We start from the raw sequence: 23,047 nt of genomic DNA, 5'->3' as shown, positions 1-23,047 counted from the left end.
ACAATCAAAAGGTCAACCTGGAAATGATTGACACAGGGAAAGGTCGACATGAATCGTAGAGTACGAACAAGTCGGTTAAAAGGAAAAAAAACATGTCGACCATTGGAACGTCGACACTTTTGCTTGTGTCGACCTTTCATCAATGTCAACCTAGTGCATGTTGAACTTTTAACAGTGTCAAGCTTTTCCTGTTGACCAATAGTGGTCGATCTGTTGACTGTTGACCTAGACTCTTCCGACCTAACAACCGTAACCAGGGGTAACTGATTGGCTGGTACTTTGCATCTCTCCAAAGCTTCGTACATAAGCTGCATGGTGTGTTATGGGGAGTGTCACTAGAAGTGTGCACTCAGCAGAGTGGAGAAGTGATGCCTCTAACTTTCCATGTTCTTCTTACTTTCCCTTGTTGTTCCCCTGCATCTACAACCCCATTATCTTCTTATCTAATCTCCGCCGTCTCCCTTCGCTCTCTTTCCGACTGTTCCTTCTGGGGGCCGGGCCTAGCAAGTTCCTCTATATTAGGGGCAGACTGAGCAGCAATGTGTCAGTCACAAAGCACAGAGAGAGCAGGGAGGAGAGCTGCTGACAAAAGGCTGGACCCGTACAGGCAAGACGCACAGGGCGGGGAGGCCATGAGCTCCCCCCCTTCCACCTCTAGAGGTAAGCCCAACACTGTATCTGGCAGGGGAGGCGAAAAGGTAACAATGTAAAGCTGTGTACACACACTTCGTTTTGCTTTAGATTCGATGTTAGATTCGATTTTCTATTAGATCTGGCATTAGATCTTCCCATTCAATTTGGCATTAGATCTGTACTTTTGCATTCGATATCGAATTTGATTCACATTCATGGTACAGTATATAGTACACATTCAATTTACTGGATCGATTTCGATATTTCCTTGGCTGCGCAGTAGATTTTTCTGTTCGATTTTGAGAAAACGAGAGCGCGCATCGAATCGAATGCAGATCAAAAGTGTCCGAAAAACCATTCAATGTGGATTCGATTTTTCTTCTATAAGCAAAATCGAATCGAAAATAGCCAAAAAGCGATGCGTGTGTACACTACACAGGTTAACAATTATGTTAAGGATTGTATTTATATAGCGCTTTCTCCAAAAGGAATCAAGGCCCTATACAGAATTCCCTGAATGACTGCAGGCAGTGCAACAATGTAACAATGATGCTAAGGATTGTATTTATATAGTGCTTTCTCCAAAAGGAATCAAAACGCTTGACAGAAACCCAGAGTGACTGCAGGCAGTGCAACAATGTAACAATGATGCTAAGGATTGTATTTATATAGCGCTTTCTCCAAAAGGAATCAAAACGCTTGACAGAAACCCTGACTGACTGCAGGCAGTGCAACAATGTAACAATTATGCTAAGGATTGTATTTATATAGCGCTTTCTCCAAAAGGAATCAAGGCGCTATACAGAAATCCCGACTGACTGCAGACAGCGCAACAATGTAGCAGAAACGTGCAATGTAACAAGTGTGTCAGATGAAGGCAATACAGAAATTGCAACATTGTTAATTCCCCCTCATTCGTCAGAGATGCTGCTTAGGGAAATTTAATAAGATGGGAGTTCTCTTGCAGATGGGATGTTGCCCATAACAACCAATCAGATTCTACTTCATATTCACTTAACACCTTCTAGAAGATAATAGATAGAATCTGATTGGTTGCCCATAGCAACATCACATCTTCAATATAACTCCCTTCTTCATCAATTTACTCCTACACATTACTGGGCAGAATAGTAATGATATACGCCCAGATTAGAGGGCGCACAGCACAGAGGTATTACAGATATACACAGATGTGGTGCACAGATGGAGTCCTCTCATTTAGCTCCAGCGCTCGCCAGAATGTCCCCGCTAGCAAGCGAGCGCTGGCTGAGAGGGACTCCATCAGATTGGGACAAGCGAGCATCTAACACAGGGCTGGGCAACACCGGCCCTCCAGATGTTGATGAACTACACATCCCAGCATGCCTTGCATCAGTTTCAGCATGGCCACATAGCAAATCTAATGCAAAGCATCCTGGGATGTGTAGTTCATCAACATCTGGAGGGCCGGTGTTGCCCAGCCCTGGTCTAACACATACACAAGCGCGTCCTAATCACTCGGCGGCGGAGATCGGAAACCCTGCCCATCTCCGCTCCATCTGTAGCTCACAGACAGTCAATAGGTCGACCCCAAAGGTCAAAAAGCACACGGTCAACATGGAAAAGGTTGACACATAAAAAAGGTCAACATGAGTTTTTTGTGGGGGGGGGGGTTGTGTCAATGTCGACACCTGAATGCATGGATCCCCAATTAGTGTTCCCGTGCCCTCACATGGATCACCATGAATTGATCCATACGCCTCGCTGCGCTCGAAGCACTTTTCTCCTCCCGAGAGTCTGCGTCAGCGCTGCCGGTAGATTCCTGTTTCGGAGGGTGAGTGATGCTGTATCGTTACTGTAAGTGTTATCAGTAGTGTTGGTAATATAGAATAGATGAGACAGACAAAAAAGCTACATAGTAACACACACCCTACATAGAACATATCTGCTGGCAGCGCTGATACAATTACCAATCACCTAGAGGGTTTCGGACGCTCAACGCACAGCAGCACCAGATTCAGACTGATCGATAAAGGTGAGCGCAGTGTTTTCACTTCTTGTAAGCATTGGGGATGCCCGGGGCATTTAAGTCACGGGGGCCCAGTGGAAGGTGGTGGTGGATTATATTATATCTCCCAGCATGACCCCTTCCATTCTGCCTGCCTGGTTCTGCTGCTGCATAAGAGGGACAGCTAGTGATGTCTGTGCACTCCATGCTGTCCTTCTCGCATTCTGCCTGCCTGGTTCTGCTGCTGCATAAGAGGGACAGCTAGATATGTCTGTGCACTCCATGCTGTCCTGTTCGCATTCTGCCTGCCTGGTTCTGCTGCTGCATAAGAGGGACAGCTAGTGATGTCTGTGCACTCCATGCTGTCCTGTTCGCATTCTGCCTGCTTGGTTCTGCTGCTGCATAAGGACAGCTAGTGATGTCTGTGCACTCCATGCTGTCCTCGCATTCTGCCTGCCTGGTTCTGCTGCTGCATAAGAGGGACAGCTAGTGATGTCTGTGCACTCCATGCTGTCCTGTTTGCATTCTGCCTGCTTGGTTCTGCTGCTGCATAAGAGGGACAGCTAGTGATGTCTGTGCACTCCATACTGTCCTTCTCGCATTCTGCCTGGTTCTGCTGCTGCATAAGAGGGACAGCTAGTGATGTCTGTGCACTCCATACTGTCCTTCTCGCATTCTGCCTGGTTCTGCTGCTGCATAAGAGGGACAGCTAGTGATGTCTGTGCACTCCATACGGTCCTGCTCGCATTCTGCCTGCCTGGTTCTGCTGCTGCATAAGAGGGGCAGCTAGTGATGCCTGTGCACTCTGTGCTGTCCTGTTCGCATTCTGCCTGCCTGGTTCTGCTGCTGCATAAGAGGGACAGCTAGTGATGTCTGTGCACTCCATACTGTCCTTCTCGCATTCTGCCTGGTTCTGCTGCTGCATAAGAGGGACAGCTAGTGATGTCTGTGCACTCCATACTGTCCTTCTCGCATTCTGCCTGGTTCTGCTGCTGCATAAGAGGGACAGCTAGTGATGCCTGTGCACTCCGTGCTGTCCTGTTCGCATTCTGCCTGCCTGGTTCTGCTGCTGCATAAGAGGGACAGCTAGTGATGCCTGTGCACTCCGTGCTGTCCTGTTCGCATTCTGCCTGCTTGGTTCTGCTGCTGCATAAGAGGGACAGCTAGTGATGTCTGTGCACTCCGTGCTGTCCTGTTCGCATTCTGCCTGCCTGGTTCTGCTGCTTCATAAGAGGGACAGCTAGTGATGTCTGTGCACTCCGTGCTGTCCTGTTCGCATTCTGCCTGCCTGGTTCTGCTGCTGCATAAGAGGGACAGCTAGTGATGCCTGTGCACTCCGTGCTGTCCTGTTCGCATTCTGCCTGCCTGGTTCTGCTGCTGCATAAGAGGGACAGCTAGTGATGCCTGTGCACTCCGTGCTGTCCTGTTCGCATTCTGCCTGCTTGGTTCTGCTGCTGCATAAGAGGGACAGCTAGTGATGTCTGTGCACTCCATGCTGTCCTTCTCGCATTCTGCCTGCCTGGTTCTGCTGCTGCATAAGAGGGACAGCTAGTGATGTCTTTGCATCGATGGTTAAGTAATAAAAGTTCAAAAAATCAGGAAAAACCCATGTTGACCTATTGCTTATGTCGACCAGTTTCACCATGTCGACCATATGGTGGTGACCTGTTGACTGTCCTAGTGCATTATAGACCAGATTGTCTATACATTGCTTCCAGGAATGGCGGGCAGGCGGTGTGGCATCGAGCCAAGGGCAGATGGCCTGCCGGGAAGGTGAACTTTGATGGACGCACACATTGTGCTAGTCACTCTACAATGCGGCGTGACATCATTGCGTCACATGTGTGCGCACTTTCATTGCCAGTATGCCCGGGGGGAGGGTGGAGAACAAGGAAACTAATACAAACTCCCGGTGGGTCTGCAAATGCAGAATGGCCAGGAGCTGCTGCCAGAGGGTAATTAAAATAGCAAACTATGTTTTGGGCACAAATGGGTGGTCCGGTGCACTTCCGGATGACCCCCCTCCCCAGTTTTACCTATGGCGATAGCAGATTATAGATGGAGGTTACAAAGCGTGCGGTCAGTTGTAAAGTGCTGTAAAGTCCTATGAGTAACTGCAACTGGCCGTGATTAGATTAACAAATATTCTACCCGTGTGACAAAGAGGGCTGTGCCGTGAATGGTGACATTGCAGGGCATTTATTTACTAAGCCTTGGAGAGAGGTAAAGTACTAGCCAACCAGCTCCTAACTGCCATGTCACGGACTGTGTTTGATAAATGACAGTTAGTACTTTATCCCTCCACAGCTGATTGGCTGGTACTTTGGCACTCTCCACTTTATTTCTCTTCAAAGTTTAGTGCGAAGTCCCCATAGATGCATCTAGAGATATATAGAGCGATGCACATAGATAGATAGATAGATAGATAGATAGATAGATAGATAGATGGCATGAATGTAGATGGGTGGGCGTTAGTGAGTCACACTGCTGAATGTCTAATGTGGATTTCCCAAAACATTGAGTCACAGGTGGGGATTCCTCTCCATGCTCCAGTGACAGCTGCTGCCGCCCGCCCACACCCCGCTCCCCCCCCCCCCCCCTCACTACGTAGTGACACAATGTGCGACGAGTCCGGAAGAAATGAAACTGGCTGATGTCACAGAGGCAGCTGTGACACAGTCTGCAGTGTATCCCCGTGGGGATATGGTACGGCTGGCTGCCCTGCTCACACTTGGGTTTCTATGGCAACAGCCACACTTCACGCACCTCGGACTCAGAGTAACCTTAGATGTGTGTGTGCCTTCCACATCATTCGATGGGTGGTGACCATCGAATGATATGGGTGTTCCCCCGCAGCCTACAGATGGATGTTTATGTTAATTCGCAGGGTGATTTCTGGTGGACTCACAAGGCTGTGTATTAGTACAAAATATGTACAGGTGGGGCAGATGTAACAGGTGCAGAGAGAGTTACATTTGGGATATGTGTATGTTCAAACTGATATCTAAATTGCAGTGTAAGAATAAAGCAGCCAGTATTTACTCTGCACAGAACAACTCGCCCAAACGTAACTCTCTCCGCACCTGTTACATCTGCCCCACCTGCAGTGCAGCACGGTTTTGTCTATTAAAGAAGGAGTTTGCTTTTACAAACCAACCAGAATCACCCCCTTAGTCTACACTCCGCTCCATAATGGGGATAATTCACTCACTTCCTACACATCCACAGTTCTTCCCTTCTGTCCAATTTTGATACCATTATTAAGCAATATAATACAAAATGTACTGCTTGGTGTTACTGTAGAAAGAACCATGATCCCTCAGGACCAAAGGAGGCCGAGAGGAGACTGTGATTGGAGCAATGACTCGGTCCAGCGGACTTGATAATATTGCAAATAGGAGAACTATTCCATGACATCACACCACCCAGTGACATCACAGCGCCTGTATTCACTACTGCTGGTCTGATCCCATCACACCCACCATAGATTGTAGCTAACTAGAATCTGATTGGTTAGTATGGGGGCGTGTAATCATACTGATCAGTCACCGGGCAGCGTGCGTCACATGACGTCTGATAATGAAAACTCTCAGATCTGCCATGGGAATTACATTTATATCATTTATGTCCAACTGTGGCTAATAATGTCCTTAATGATGGCAACCTGATGCCAATCACAGTGTTACAGGGAATGCACCCCTCCTGCCCGATACGTCATGTTACAGATACTGTAATATGGTTTCATTTTCTTATTCTGAGAAATCTTCCCATAATCATTTACATAGGTTGAGTCTGGCTGTAAGCATGAGCCGGGGATCCAACCACATCTATAGGATAGACAGACACACAGGCAGCTGCCTAGGGGCTCCAGAAGTTGGGGGACACCACTGAGTCTATCACAAGATTAACCCTTTGAGTGCCAAGTGAATTTGTCAAAATAGGTGTGAAATCGCCAAGCAAACATTTGTATCATCATAATGATCCGTGACGTCACCTTATATAGGAAATATATACATATTTTTTTTAATGCAACATTTGTTATTTGAATTAATATAACAAATGTGAGCGACGCTGGCAGTTTTAGCAGATGCTGGCACTCAAAGGGTTAAGGATGACTCGGGAGGATCCCCTGCACAGCGTCTGTGATCCATCGTGTCTCTCTGCCTCCATGTGATCTGAGGTTATTGTCCCTGGGTGCTTGTCGTGCTTATTGTCCCTCTCCCTCCCAGATTGCAGGTCCTTCTGTTCCCCTCCCCAGACGGTGAAGAAACTTCTTGAGCAGAAGAGGCAGCACAGCACAAGCCAGGTAAGCGATGGCGTGCGAGCACTGCGCCAAGGATAAACCTCAGGCGCAAGCGTATGGTTTCTAGAAGTGCTTTCTGGGCAAGTGGCGAAACTATAAATTTTAAATATTTATATATATATATATATATATATATATATATATATATATATTCTGTTTTATCACCAGACACTTTATTACCACTTTATAACTTCACCAGACTTAATAAATCTGCCCCTCAGTGCACAGGAATAACTATAGGCCATCAGTTACTGCGTATGGTAAGATGTAGGGGCCATTATCATGATACGCTGCATTATTTCTCTTATATAGATCACGGCGTCTCTGGTGGAATATAAACAAGATTCAGGTTTGTCTGAGTGTCCGTCATCTCTGCTTGTCGCTGCTCTCTCTCTCTCTCCCTCCCTCCCCCCTCTCTCTCCCTCCCCCCCTCTCTCTCCCTCCCCCCTCTCTCTCCCTCCCTCCCTCCCCTCTCTCTCTCTCTCCCTCCCCCCTCTCTCTCCCTCCCCCTCTCTCTCCCTCCCCCCATCTCTCTCCATCCCTCCCTCCCCTCTCTCTCTCTCTCCCTCCCCCCTCTCTCTCCCTCCCCCCCCTCTCTCTCCCTCCCCCCTCTCTCTCCCTCCCCCCTCTCTCTCCCTCCCCCCTCTCTCTCCCTCCCTCCCTTTCTCTCCCCTCTCTCACTCTCTCTATCTCTCTCTCCTTCTCCACCTCTCTCTCCCCCTCTCTCCCTTTATCTCCACTCTCTCTCTCTCTCTCTGTACTCTCTCTCTCCTTCTCCCCCTCTCTCTCCCCCTCTCTCTCTCTTCCTCTCTCCCCTCTCCTTCTCTCCCACTCTCCCCCCTTTCTCTCTCTCTCTGTCTTGTTCACTGTCTCTGTACTGTACCCTCTTCTTCTCTCCCACTCTCCCTCTCTCTATCTCTCTCTCTCCCCCATCTTTTTCACTCTCTCTCTCTCTCTTTCTCTCCCTCTCTCTCCCCTTCTCTCTCTCCTCTCTCCCTCTCTACCCACCCTCTCCCTTTCTCCCACTTTTGTCTCTCTCTCCCTCTCTCTCCCTCTCTTGCTCCCCCTCTCTCTCTCCCTCCCTCCTCCTCTCTCCCTCTCTACCCACCCTCTACCTTTCTCACACTCTCTGTCTCTCCCTCTCTCTGTTCTCCCTTTCTCTTTCCATACAAGCTTTTGCTCGTTTTAACCTTTTGCTATGTCGACCTTAAGCGTGTTGCAGATTTTGTGTTGACATATTGAATGTTGACCCTTTATACCATTACTATATATATATCCACACACACACACACACACACATATATGTATATTTATACTATGTATTGTACAGTATATATAATATATAATATTCTATTGCTGTTCTCCTATATAGGCACCGTCAGTAGTGCTCCATATGTCCACCACAGCCCCAGCCAGAGAGAAGATGATTCCCTTGTGTACCAAAGGCCGACCCCCCACTACACCTACTCCTCTATGCCGGACCTATACACTGCGAGGCCTGGCACAATGTACAGCCATGAGGGACGATACGACACCGGGAGGAGCGGATCCCAATCTCTGGAGGCAGACCTAGGGGTGAGACACAGCACAGCCGTGACAGTCCACATGACCTCTGCGAGAGTCCAGCCGTATCATAGAGAGCCACCAAATGTATTGTATCACAGAGAGCCACCAAATGTATCATATCATAGAGAGTCACCAAATGTATCATATCATAGAGAACCACCAAATGTATCATATTATAGATAACCACCAAATGTATCATATCATAGAGAGACACCAAATGTATCATGTCATACAGAGCCACCAAAAGTATCATATCATAGAGAGCCACCAAATGTATTGTATCATAGAGAACCACCAAATGTATCATATCATAGAGAGCCACCAAATGTATCGTATCACAGAGTCACCAAATGTATCGTATCATAGAGAGCCACCAAATGTATCGTATCACAGAGTCACCAAATGTATCGTATCATAGAGAGCCACCAAATGTATCGTATCATAGAGTGCCACCAAATGTATCATATTATGGAGAGCCACCAAATGTATCATATCATGGAGAGCCACCAAATGTATCATATAATAGAGAGCCACTAAATATATCATATCATAGAGAGAATGTATCATGTCATACAGAGCCACCAAAAGTATCATATCATAGAGAGCCACCAAATGTATTGTATCATAGAGAACCACCAAATGTATTGTATCATAGAGAACCACCAAATGTATCGTATCATAGAGAGACACCAAATGTATCATATCATAGAGAGACACCAAACGTATCGTATAATAGAGAGCCACCAAATGTATCGTATCATAGAGAGACACCAAATGTATCATATCATAGAGAGACACCAAACGTATCATATCATAGAGAGCCACCAAATGTATCATGTCATAGAGAGCCACCAAATGTACCATGTCATAGAGAGCCACCAAATGTATCATATCATAGAGAGCCACCAAATGTACCATGTCATAGAGAGCCACCAAATGTATCATATCATAGAGAGCCACCAAATGTATCATATCATAGAGAGCCGCCAAATGTATCATATCATAGAGAGAATGTATCATGTCATACAGAGCCACCAAAAGTATTGTATCATAGAGAACCACCAAATGTATTGTATCATAGAGAACCACCAAATGTATCGTATCATAGAGAGACACCAAATGTATCATATCATAGAGAGACACCAAATGTATCGTATAATAGAGAGCCACCAAATGTATCGTATCATAGAGAGACACCAAATGTATCATATCATAGAGAGACACCAAACGTATCGTATCATAGAGAGCCACCAAATGTATCATTTCATAGAGAGCCACCAAATGTATCATGTCATAGAGAGCCACCAAATGTATCATATCATAGAGAGCCACCAAATGTATCATATCATAGAGAGCCACCAAATGTATCATGTCATAGAGAGCCACCAAATGCATCATGTCATAGAGAGCCACCAAATGTATTGTATCATGGAGAGACACCAAATGTATCATATCATAGAGAGCCACCAAATGTATCAGGTCATAGAGAGCCACCAAATGTATATTATCATAAATATCCACCAAATGTATCATATCATAGAGAGCCACCAAATGTATCATATAATAGAGACACCAAATGTATCTTATCATAAATATCCACCAAATGTATCATATCATAGAGAGAATGTATCATGTCAAACAGAGCCACCAAAAGTATTGTATCATAGAGAACCACCAAATGTATTGTATCATAGAGAACCACCAAATATATCGTATCATAGAGAGACACCAAATGTATCATATAATAGAGAGACACCAAATGTATCGTATCATAGAGAGACACCAAATGTATCATTTCATAGAGAACCACCAAATGTATCATATCATAAATATCCACCAAATGTATCATATCATAGAGAGCCACCAAATGTATCATATGTATCATAGAGAGCCACCAAATGCATCGTATCATAAAAATCACAGCTGTGACAGTCCACATGACCACCGCAAAAGTCCAGCTGTATCGTAGCGAGTCACCAAATGTATCGTATTATAGAGAACCACCAAATGTATTGTATCATAAAGAGCCACCAAAAGTATCATATCATATAGAGCCACCAAAAGTATCATATTATAGAGAGCCACCAAATGTATTGTATCATATAGAGCCACCAAATGTATCATATCATAGAGAGCCACCAAATGTATCATATCATAGAGAGCCACCAAATGTATCATATCATAGAGAGCCACCAAATGTATCATATGTATCATAGAGAGCCACCAAATGTATCATATAATAGAGAACCACCAAATGTATCTTATCATAAGATCCACCAAATGTATCATATCATAGAGAGCCACCAAAAGTATCATATCATAGAGAGCCACCAAATGTATCATATCATAGAGAGCCACCAAATGTATCATATCATAGAGCCACCAAATGTATCATATCACAGAGAGTCACCAAATGTATCATATCATAGAGAACCACCAAATGAATCATATCATAGAGAACCACCAAATATATCATATCATAGATAACCACCAAATGTATCGTATCATAGATAACCACCAAATGTATTGTATCATAGAGATCCACCAAATGTATCATATCATAGAGAGCCACCAAAATGTATCATATCATAGAGAGCCACCAAATGTATCATATCATAGAGAGTCACCAAATGTATCATAACATAGAGAGCCACCAAATGTATCATGTCATAGAGAGACACCAAATGTATCATGTCATACAGAGCCACCAAATGTATCATATCATAGAGAGCCACCAAATGTATCATATCATAGAGAGCCACCAAATGTATCATGTCATAGAGAGTAACCAAATGTATTGTATCATAGAGAGCCACCAAATGTATCATATCATAGAGAGACACCAAATTTATAAGGTCATAGAGCCACCAAATGAACCCAACTTGGGAAGTGGCTCAGTAGATCTGTCATTCATGTGAATAAGATACATAGCTTGGAAGATGCTGGGCACAGCTGAGGTGCCCTGGGCCTGGCATGCTGAGTGCGGCTGTTTGTGTATGAGGACACATCTGTACATGAGATGTTACGGCATGCCCACTGCAGTCCGGAGACCAGGTCTGTTCCTGTATCCATGTAATGCCGACCAGACCATAGTCCTGGATCTGTAGGGACATGCAGGTGGATGGTCCTCACTAATAGACCCAATATGTGCGGATCTCTCCCTGCACTATGAGATCCCAGCAATGCTGCTAGAACTCTACCTGGGTTACGGTATAAATGGTAGACAATAACTAGGTCGACAGTCACAGGTTGACAAATTGAAATGGTCAATATACCCAAGGTCGACATTGACCAAAGGTTGACACAATCTTATGGTCCCCCACATTGCTGTCAGTCTCCTGTGACAATAACCCACGCCCCCCCCCCCCCCCCGCCCCCACCTCGGGGGGTCATTGTAGCCTTGCCCACCGCTGTGCAATGCCTGTAATTGCATGGCAGGGGGTGTGGCCACTATGAAGTAATAGCATTACCATCATGGCTCCGCCCCCGTCCCTTTCTCATCACGCCACCAGCCCTGTCCCCTGCCTCTCGGAGCTGGCTAGAGAGCACCAGAATAACTGAACTGACTGGAAAGCTTCAGCTTATGCTCTGCCCTCTAGTGGTCAATGAAAGCATGTTCACGAACATCTGTACAAAAGACAATTCATGTGACTTGTTCTCTTTTTAGAAATATTTAAACACTATATATAAATACCGTGAAATTATTATTATTATTATTATTAGGCTGTATCTGCATCACATGGTCCCTTCTTGCCCACATTTGCCCATGATTCCTCCTGGCTGGGACCCGGCTCTGCATTGTGTTCCGCGCCTGGAGTAGACTCCTTTCTGAGGATGCCGGGCACTGTGGTACCTGATTTGATGCCCATGGACTTGGAAGAAGCCAGAGCACAGATTCAGGGCCTTAGCCCGGACCAGCTGCTGCACTGCGATGATGACGGAGACACGTGAGTGGTTTGAGGCCTATAAGACTGGGCTAGGGGACATGAGGGAGCTTGCTAGACTAATGAGGGAGAGAGGGAGATTGCTGCTATGTCAGGGAGTCTCCTGCAGAATGCAGGAGGGAAGGTAACTATGATGTAACAGTGTAATGTGGGCTTGGTGACAAGAGGAAGATTGATAGACTAATGAGGGAGAGAGGAAGTTTGCTGCTATGTCAGGGAGTCTCCTGCAGAATACAGGAAGGGAGGTAACTATGGTGTAACAATGTAATGTGGGCTAGGTGACATGAGGGAGATTGCTAGACTAATTTAGTGAGACAGGGAGATTGCTGCTATGCCACGGAGTCTCCTGCAGAATGCAGGAGGGAAGGTAACTATGATGGAACAGTGTAATGTGGGCTTGGTGACATGAGGGAGATTGCTAGACTATTGAGGGAGAGAGGGAGATTGCTGCTATGTCAGGGAGTCTCCTGCAGAATGCAGGAGGGGAGGTAACTATGATGTAACAGTGTAATGTGGGCTAGGTGACATGAGGGAGATTGCTAGACTAATGAGGGAGAGAGTGAGATTTCTGCTATGTTAGGGAGTCTCCTGCAGAATGCAGGAGGGGAGGTAACTATGATGTAACAGTGTAATGTGGGCTAGGTGACATGAGTGAGATTGCTAGACTAATGAGGGAGAGAGGGAGATTGCTGCTATGTCAGGGAGTCTCCTGCAGAATGCAGGAGGGGAGGTAACTATGATGTAAAAGTGTAATGTGGGCTAGGTGACATCAGGGAGATTGCTAGACTAATGAGGTAGAGAGGGAGATTGCTGCTATGTCAAGGAGTCTCCTGCAGAATGCAGGAGGGGAGGTAACTATGATGTAAAAGTGTAATGTGGGCTAGGTGACATGAGGGAGATTGCTAGACTAATGAGGGAGAGAGGGAGATTGCTGCTATGTCAGGGAGTCTCCTGCAGAATGCAGGAGGGGAGGTAACTATGATGTAAAAGTGTAATGTGGGCTAGGTGACATGAGGGAGATTGCTAGACTAATGAGGGAGAGAGGGAGATTGCTGCTATGTTAGAGAGTCTCCTGCATTCTGCAGGAGGGGAGGTAACTATGATGTAACAGTGTAATGTGGGCTAGGTGACATGAGGGAGATTGCTAGACTAATGAGGGAGAGAGGGAGTTTGCTGCTATGTCAGGGAGTCTCCTGCAGAATGCAGGAGGGGAGGTAACTATGATGTAAAAGTGTAATGTGGGCTAGGTGACATGAGGGAGATTGCTAGACTAATGAGGGAGAGAGGGAGATTGCTGCTATGTCAGGGAGTCTCCTGCAGAATGCAGGAGGGGAGGTAACTACGATGTAACAGTGTAATGTGGGCTAGGTGACATGAGGGAGATTGCTAGACTAATGAGGGAGAGAGGGAGATTGCTGCTCTGTCAGGGAGTCTCCTGCAGAATGCAGGAGGGGAGGTAACTATGATGTAACAGTGTAATGTGGGCTAGGTGACATGAGGGAGATTGCTAGACTAATGAGGAAGAGAGGGAGATTGTTGCTATATCAGGGAGTCTCCTGCAGAATGCAGGAGGGGCGGTAACTATGATGTAACAGTGTAATGTGGGCTAGGTGACTTGAGGGAGATTGCTAGACTAATGAGGAAGAGAGGGAGATTGTTGCTATATCAGGGAGTCTCCTGCAGAATGCAGGAGAGGAGGTAACTATGGTGTAACAGTGTAATGTGGGCTAGGTGACATGAGGGAGATTGCTAGACTAATGAGGAAGAGAGGGAGATTGTTGCTATATCAGGGAGTCTCCTGCAGAATGCAGGAGGGGCGGTAACTATGATGTAACAGTGTAATGTGGGCTAGGTGACTTGAGGGAGATTGCTAGACTAATGAGGAAGAGAGGGAGATTGTTGCTATATCAGGGATTCTCCTGCAGAATGCAGGAGAGGAGGTAACTATGGTGTAACAGTGTAATGTGGGTTAGGTGACATGAGGGAGATTGCTAGACTAATGAGGGAGAGAGGGAGATTGCTGCTATGTTAGGGAGTCTCCTGCAGAATGCAGGAGGGGAGGTAAATATGATGTAACAGTGAAATGTGGGCTAGGTGACATGAAGGAGATTGCTAGACTAATGAGGAAGAGAGGGAGATTGTTGCTATATCAGGGATTCTCCTGCAGAATGCAGGAGAGGAGGTAACTATGGTGTAACAGTGTAATGTGGGTTAGGTGACATGAGGGAGATTGCTAGACTAATGAGGGAGAGAGGGAGATTGCTGCTATGTTAGGGAGTCTCCTGCAGAATGCAGGAGGGGAGGTAAATATGATGTAACAGTGAAATGTGGGCTAGGTGACATGAAGGAGATTGCATATATATAGCATAGATCCAACTGCACCTGAATGAGCCTCCTCAATAGCAGAAACATCGACCATCAACCTGAAAACATTGATGTTTATGTGCCACCCTACCTTTTCTAAATATATATTCAGAATTTTATAGGCAACGCATTAGTGGCATATACAGTATTATTTAGCCAGCGCTGTCCACATGTAAGTTACCCCTGTAATTGGATTATGTAAATGTGGGTGTATTAGATTGTTGTGTAGAATGTGATACTGGTACAGATTTATTAAGCCTGGTGAAGTAATAAAGTGTCAGGTGATAAAACAGCAGCCAAATCAGCTCCCAACTGCCATTTTTCAAACCAAGAGTCTTTGCAATCTAGTGGACTTTATGCAATAGAGAACACGTATCCTTGTGTAGCAATGCCTATTTCCGGATAAATTGTAAGCTAGCGAGCAAGGCCCTCCTACCTTTTGCTGTCTGTAAATACCCCGTTGTTGTATCACTCTTTCCTATTGTAAATCACAACAGAATTTGCTGCACTGTGTAAAATACTGTTATCAAACATCGACATTTCACTTCTCTTGCAGAATCCTCCACCTGTACGCTGTGAGGGGCTTGCGTTGCCAAACATATGCCGTGGCGGAGCGCTACCTGCAATATGGCCAGCTGGACGCCAAGGAACATAATATGAAGGTACAGACTACTCTTATGTTAAAAAAAAGAATTTTGAGTTGTATCCAATGGTAACCAAAATAACCTCTGTTTATTGATATAAAGATATGGCAGAGGTTTACAATAGAAATCATTTAAGGTAATGCATAGTTGGCTACCCTCCTGATCCTGATGGAGGCTCCCGTTTCAGTCATAAATCTCCTGCTGTTCTGCATTGTACTCCTAATCTCCCTGATTCCTCAGACTCTGCCAGGGGTGCCACTAAGTAGTTTCTTTTCAAAGACAATGATTTGCTGTAGTCACTATGATTTGCTGTAGTTGCTCATGTTACCATGTGGGTACCCCTGACCGAAGAGACAGCAGCACATAATCACACAAAGGGTCTTATTTATTCTGTGCTGGCGTGCACTCATCAAAAGTGGGCTGCTGCTGTTTGTAGTGACTAAGGGTAAGAATTTTTAATAGTATTTTTTCTTTGGTAAACACATTTGTTTCAGAGGATCTGGTGTTTAGTTATCAAATGTAGGTAAGTATGAATTAAAGAAATATAGTCATGAAGGTGTAAGATAATATACTGAAGTAATTGGAATACAAACTCTTTGTAAGTACATGATCATGATTACATGAGATGCATTATTTAAGATAGGAGGCATATCTTTGGCTCATAGACTAATACCACCACTGCCCCTTATATCCTTCTCTTCAATTACATATCCTGCTCTGTGATCTTACATAATGCCCAGGTACAGGTTACGGGAGGCTGCAATTTGAATTAACTTTATTCTCTTCCACTTAATCTTAACTCCTGTACTCAACTGAGAGACATCTTGGTCATTCCTCCCTCTTTAGTCTCCGCTCCTGGTAGCTGTCGCAGCCAATCAGCCAGAGATTGTCTATGACCTCATCACGCTTGGCGCAGATGTCAATGCTTCAGACTGCAAAGGACAGACAGCCCTACATGTCGCTGGGACCTACGGACTGTCTGACGTGCTCAGAGTAAGTGTTTAGTCCTTAGCGATGGCTTCAGTGGTGGGATGGGCGTTGTCTATCCGACTGACCCCCAAGTGCTTCTTGATGGAGAGATTCGGGGTGGACATTGAGGAGTCGGGTCGGGACACTTGTTTATATTTATAGATAGAAAAGGAAACTAAGCAGCCATTTGTTAATTAAGCAGTGAGGAAGATTGGGGTGCCAGGATATTGCAGACTGATTTCTAGTGGCACCGCTTGTTCTCAGATACGGTGAGTACAGAGTGCCACCTCCCAACCTTTAATAATCTGGAAAAAATAACCTTGGCCCCAGACATCAGCCTGGTTCATACCAAACATGGCCGCCTTCCTCCTAGTCGCACCCATTTATTCACCAGACTGCCCACTGACTCTGCTGCCCCCTCCAGGCCTGGGGTTGTTAGTGCCTGATAGTGCCAGCATAGAAGTTGTCCATCTCGACCTATCTGCTTCTGTCATTGAAGGAGCACAGTCTTTGGAATGACAGCTGGAAGCTCTTTGGTTTCTTGGGGCAACTTCTTAAGTTTATCTCTCCCCGAGGCTCGTACAACTACCCTGCATAGAGATCCTCCATGTGTGTCGGTCCTCCGCATCTAACGGTTTGATCCTGATATCATTGCAGGTGTTCCTAGCTGTTCAGCACCAAAAGAACATTGATGTGGAGAGGAGAAACTACGAAGGTGAGAGCGAGAGCATCCCTTTCTGGTTTGGCTTAATACGTAGTTGGCCAGTAAATAAGTGACAGACTACCCATGGTACTCAGCCTCCTGCCTGCAAACTTATGGTGCCCACGCTTTGTACAGAACCGAACAGAGCTTGGGACAGGGAGGCTTCTTTTTGGAATGTCCAGTTTTGTTTTGAGCTGTTGTTTCTCACAGTGTAAAGCACCCACCTATACCAGCAATCCCACAAAGAAGTCCTTTGTTGGCATCCATCATTTTAATGCGATGACCTCCTATTGTCCTATTGCGTAGGGGTCCCCCATATTTCTGAAACCAGCGCGGACTCTTGGACTGGTCCTGGTTCCAAAAATACGGGGGTTCAAAAAATCTGGGGGTCTCCCAGATTTTGAAACCAGCACCGGGCTCCAACAGCCCGCGGTGTCATGTCACAGCCGGGGGACACATTTTACATAAGGCCGTACCATGAGCACCGTGGCTGTTCAGCCTTGGACGGGGTACCTGGGGGAGTGTGGACCCCCCCAATAAAGGGGTCCTCCCCCCAGGCTTCACCCATCCAGGGCTGAAGCCCGGGGCTGTCACCGGCGTCCCTGGCCATTGGACGCCGGCCTGATAGTGTTAAATCATTCATACATCATTGTTATATAAATTTAAACAAAAAATGTTGTGTTTTTTTACACAACAAACGTCCGGTTTTGCTACATGCCCGGACCATACAGGGAGGCTTTATTCTCCTCCTCTCCCTGGTGACAGCTGTCACATGAAGCCCCCGAGACAGGACACCCCCCCGGACCGGATGCTACAAGCTCCGGAATGCAGGTTTTTACCCATGCCAACCATTAAGCTTGTAGCTAGTATTTATCAAGTGCATTCCATAGGCAGAAGCTGATTTGTTGCGATGGGCAAATACTCCACATCTCCATTCTGTAACATTGACACGTCTCCCCCATGTTTTGCTATCCGTCTCGCAGGTCTGTCCCCCCTTCACTGCGCCGTCATATCGCAGAACAGCGCTTACGCCAGCAAGAAGAATCCGAGCATCACAGACGCCCAGCAACGTGACCGGGAGACCCTGTCATGCGTCCATCTCCTGCTGCAAATGGGGGCCAGCTGTATCAGCCAGGTACAGGGTGCAAGCCTCATCATACATGTGCCAATGTGACACACGTGTTTTCCATAGGCATTCCTAGGGGGATGGAAATATCGGTGGCATACTCGGGGTGTGTTAATGTCAGGGACCAGGCCTGGCTTGTGTATCCATAAACCGGTTGTTTACTGAAACCATAGGGGTCCCTCTTACACAAACCAGATCCCCCTCAACTAGCTATAAGTGTCAGTGTTTTGTTTTGTTGAGAGCTGATTGCTCAAATTCAAAGGAAAAGTCATTAGCCAGCCCCTGCTGGTTTGACTAGGAGACCCCATGCGACAGTTGGGATTCCTAAGGTGGGTGGAGTGAGTGAGGAGTGAGTGCAGTTTCAGATCTTAAATATGTGACTCACGGAGAAAAAAATGTTCATTATTTTGGAGTGGGACCGGTCTAGGATCTGTCTCTGTGATGTTCCAAGAACCAGGAGAGATTCCACTCCGTCCCACTGTTTCAGACTGCGTGCTATTGGATTGGTGGGTTGTAATTTCCCTAGTTTTATTTTCCTTGAAAGTGTCCTTTACCAGTGACTTTAGCTTGTATTAATATACTTTGTTATCTTTTTCTTGTCATAAGCCTTGTAGTGTTTTAACTTAAAATAAAATAAACATAATTTAGTTCAGGTATATGTTGTCTATCCAGCTCAAGTCTCGGAAGAACTTGAAAGAGCACTATCGTAAAATTCATCATTCTGTGTGTCGGCAGAACAGAGCTGCTGGGAACTAGGTCCCAAAAGTATTTTGGTTGGTGGCAAGTGGAAGATCATGTTGAAATAGACACATGCTTGGGTATCCAGTTAGGTGTCACGTGGCAGGGATTCGCAGATTTGCATATCTGGGGAATCTCCGTGCCTAGGACCTGAAAAATCTGAAATCCAAAATATTTGTGGTCATAAGTGTCACACTTATGACCACAAATATTTTGGATTTCAGATTTTTCAGTAGTTCCGAATATTTGCATGATGAGATATCTTGGGGATGGAACCCATGTCTAAAACACAGAATACATGTTTGTGCTCATCGAACATTCACATGCTCACAAAATTCCGTATTTCAAAATATATTTAGGATGTGGGATTTGGAAAACGAAACCTGTAATAACAATCCACCACTATTATATGGGTATGTCTGAACTTTCCATGACCTAAAGCTATTTTAGGTAGGTTGTTTGTTTTGCATGGAGGGCTCATCGTTCCCAATCCTACCATTATTCCGATCATATACCACTTCAAGGAGCTTCTCTGAGGCTACCATAACTGACGACTTACTTAATAACAGCTTTGTTATTTTTTTGAACAGGACATCAAGAGCAATAAGACCGTCCTCCATCTGGCTGTGCAGGCCGGGAACATCCCTCTGGTCAAATATTTCCTTGAAATATCTCACGCTGACCATCCTGGTCTCATCAACATGAAGGTGAACAATGCCAACATTTTATATGCTCAGGGCTGTAGGTAGAAAGCGTTCCTATTGTCATATGGTTACTTCTTTCTGCCTCTCCTTACGATATCATTGGCTCCATCCTGAGTCTTATTGTCTCCATCATACCCGATGTGGTCTTCATTGTCTCCACTCCCAATGTTCTCATTATCTCTGTCCCACCTGGTGGTATTCTAATGGTCTCTGTTCCACTTGGTGATATCCCCATCTTGAAGCATTATCATTGTCTCTGTCCCACCGGATGTATCCTCATAGTATCCGACCAACCTGATGCTATCCTCATTGTCTCTGTCCCATCTTGAAGCATTGTCATTGTCTCTGTCCCACCGGATGGTATCCTCATGGTATCCAACCAACCTGATAGTATCCTCATGGTATCCAACCAACCTGATGCTATCCTCATTGTATATGTCCTATGTGATGGCACTCATGGACTCCTGCCCACCTGATGGTATCCTCATTGTATACGTCCTATGTGGTGGCACTCTCATGGACTCCAGCCCACCTGATGGTATCCTCATTGTATACGTCCTATGTGGTGGCACTCTCAAGGACTCCTGCCCACCTGATGCTATCCTCATTGTATACGTCCTATGTGGTGGCACTCTCAAGTTCTCCTGCCCACCTGATGTTATCCTCATTGTATACGTCCTATGTGGTGGCACTATCAAGGACTCCTGCCCACCTGATGCTATCCTCATTGTATACGTCCTATGTGGTGGCACTCTCAAGGTCTCTTGCCCACCTGATGGTATCCTCATTGTATACGTCCTATGTGGTGGGACTCTCATGGACTCCTGCCCACCTGATGTTATCCTCATTGTATGCGTCCTATATGGTGGCACTCTCAAGGTCTCCTGCCCACCTGATGGTATCCTCATTGTATACGTCCTATGTGGTGGCACTCTCAAGGTCTCCTGCCCACCTGATGCTATCCTCATTGTATACGTCCTATGTGGTGGTACTCTCAAGGTCTCTTGCCCACCTGATAGTATCCTCATTGTATACGTCCTATGTGGTGGCACTCTCAAGGTCTCCTGCCCACCTGCTGGTATCCTCGTGGGAACCTTATAGTAATGTCCTCTTCTCTCTGGCAGGCTCACGGTAACACGGCTTTGCACATGGCAGCTGCTCTACCGCCCAATATCTCTACAGAGTATCTGATCAAGCTCCTTCTATTCTATGGGGGGGATCCAAGTACCCGCAATCTCGAGAATGAGCAGCCGGCCCATCTGGTACCTCCCGGGGAGTTCTCAGAGCAGGTAATATTCTAACAACCCATGTAGAGTCTCCTGCGTATAATACAAGTTCCTTACAAGATGTAGGTATTCTTTGGCACACCCTAAACACCTGTCATGAATGTGAAGTGTTGGTCCAGCAATTTAGCCCCATTTGCTATTCTATAAAGACCATGAAGTTCTCTGTTTTCAATACCCCTAGTCACTGAAGGAACAACATATAGGAAGTTTGTTCCTCTGTGGTTGGATGATCCCCACTACAAGCACCTAATACAGACGAATGCGCTTGTCCAGTAGTAACCTCACACAAAGTGGGTGGGTCTGGATGGACCAATGCAGACTACACATATTTGGTCACAATTTGTCTGTAAAATGTTGGGAGGTGTCTGCATCCTTTACGAAGTAGGTTCCAAACATGTACCCAGACCCATCTGATTTGCTTGCTGATAGTACATTGATCATATCACAGAGTGACATATGTTTCCCTCCGCAGATTAAGCTGTTGCTGAAAAGGAGACGTGTGATGTCATCAACCCGCAGCCAATCAGCACATTCCTTATAGGATTGCTCTAATTAGGACTTGTTTTTTTAGTCCCAGAGATAAGATCCTTCCACTGACGGAAAGACCGATGTATCTCCAGACGGAGTGACTTTCCCAAAACCTTCATAAGTGATTTTTAGTAAGCTACATAAAGGGGGTATAACATTATTATGGTCAAGGCACGCACAATGGGCCTGATTCTGGTTCACTTTCAAAAGCAAATTCTCACTCTAATGGAAAAAACCATGTGCACTGCAGGTGGGGCAGATGCATCGTGCAGGGAAAGTTAGATTTTCTGTGCAGAGAGTTTCTGTGCAGATTAAATACTGGCTGTTTTATTTTTACACTGCAATATAGATATCAGTTTGAAGTATAAATCCACCCGAATCTAACTCTCTCTGCACATGTTACATCTGCCCCACCTGCAGTGCACATGGTTTTGTCCACTAGAGAGAAAATTTACTATGAAAGTGAACCAGAATCAGGCCCAATATACATTCTAGTTTCTGTGAAACTTTAACTCTTTCACAGCTGGAGACTAAAAAGTAACCAGGCTGGGGTGTAGGCAACTCTACTTACAGCAGTGGCGTAGCTATGGTGTGGCAGCCCCAGCTGTGGCTTGGGGGAGCCGACGGTCTCCGGCGCACTGAACTCAGTATTAGCGGGCGGCAGTGGCTGTGTACTGCAGCTGCATTCTGTAGGTGACAGCATATCTCATATTCTTGGCCACCCTCCTTCCCCAGTCTCCTCGCCCCCTCTGCGCCTGGGGGTGGCCGGTGTCGTTACCTGCACACACTTTCGCTAGTATCCCCGGTCGGTCCTTGGAAACTGAGGCTGGTGGCAGAAGGCTACAGTATGTCAGCGGACGGGATGTCCTCCCTGTTACGCCGCATGGGCTCATGTCACTCCTGGGGAGCTGCAGCACTACACATGGTGGCGCACAGTGCCCCAGGTAACCAGTCTGCACCTTTGTCATGTTTTGCTAAAGAAGGGGGGGGCACAAATTTTTGGGCAGGGATGAGCTAAATTTATCGTGACGCCACTGACTGACAGTAAATAATATTCCACAGCAAATCTGATAATAATTGTTTAACGGATGTAGGCTCGTCACGTGAGTTATTATAGGAAATTGGCAAATGTAATCGAGGGGTTTGTTAAATTATTATAATCCCAGATTCTTAAACAAAAAATGTATTTGAAATCAGCATTTCTTATGTTTGCCATACATGAGTCCAGCTTTCATCCCACTAGGTGCAATGACAATCTAGTAATGTATAGGAGCAAATTAAAAACAGCAATTTGCTCCCAAAACGTTAGAAACCGAAGAAACCGGTCGTTCAGATAAATTGGTTACAACATCTTCTGCTAATGGCAATTTGTTGCCATTATCCAGGGTTTAAGGGCAAATTGCTGATTGTAATTTGCTCGCATATATTATACATTACCAGATTTATACCCCGCCAACCTTAAGAGTCCCCATCTTACCCCTACTTTCATATTGCAAGTCTTGATTTTTCAGCACTTGAACACCACATGTTTACAGAGGATAGGGAAGTAATT

At 45.8% G+C, this 23,047-nt stretch overlaps 1 protein-coding gene across 1 annotated transcript; it reads left to right on the top strand.

Annotated features, from left to right (window-relative positions):
* Window positions 1–573: 573 nt before the first annotated feature.
* NFKBID (NFKB inhibitor delta) lies at window positions 574–21,706 on the top strand. The gene is made up of 12 exons (XM_083161599.1): window positions 574–660; window positions 6,850–6,926; window positions 7,236–7,272; window positions 8,296–8,498; window positions 12,213–12,436; window positions 15,354–15,459; window positions 16,288–16,434; window positions 17,068–17,125; window positions 18,097–18,248; window positions 19,568–19,684; window positions 20,806–20,970; window positions 21,440–21,706. The coding sequence occupies exons 1-12, from the start codon at window positions 633–635 to the stop codon at window positions 21,506–21,508; spliced, it is 1,383 nt and encodes a 460-aa protein (XP_083017725.1). The 5' UTR covers window positions 574–632; the 3' UTR covers window positions 21,509–21,706.
* Window positions 21,707–23,047: the final 1,341 nt, after the last annotated feature.

The sequence above is a fragment of the Crinia signifera genome, chromosome 19 (genome assembly GCF_055691185.1).
Source record: "Crinia signifera chromosome 19, ASM5569118v1, whole genome shotgun sequence".
Lineage (NCBI taxonomy): Eukaryota > Metazoa > Chordata > Amphibia > Anura > Myobatrachidae > Crinia > Crinia signifera.
This window is presented reverse-complemented; position numbering and strand designations above follow the sequence as displayed.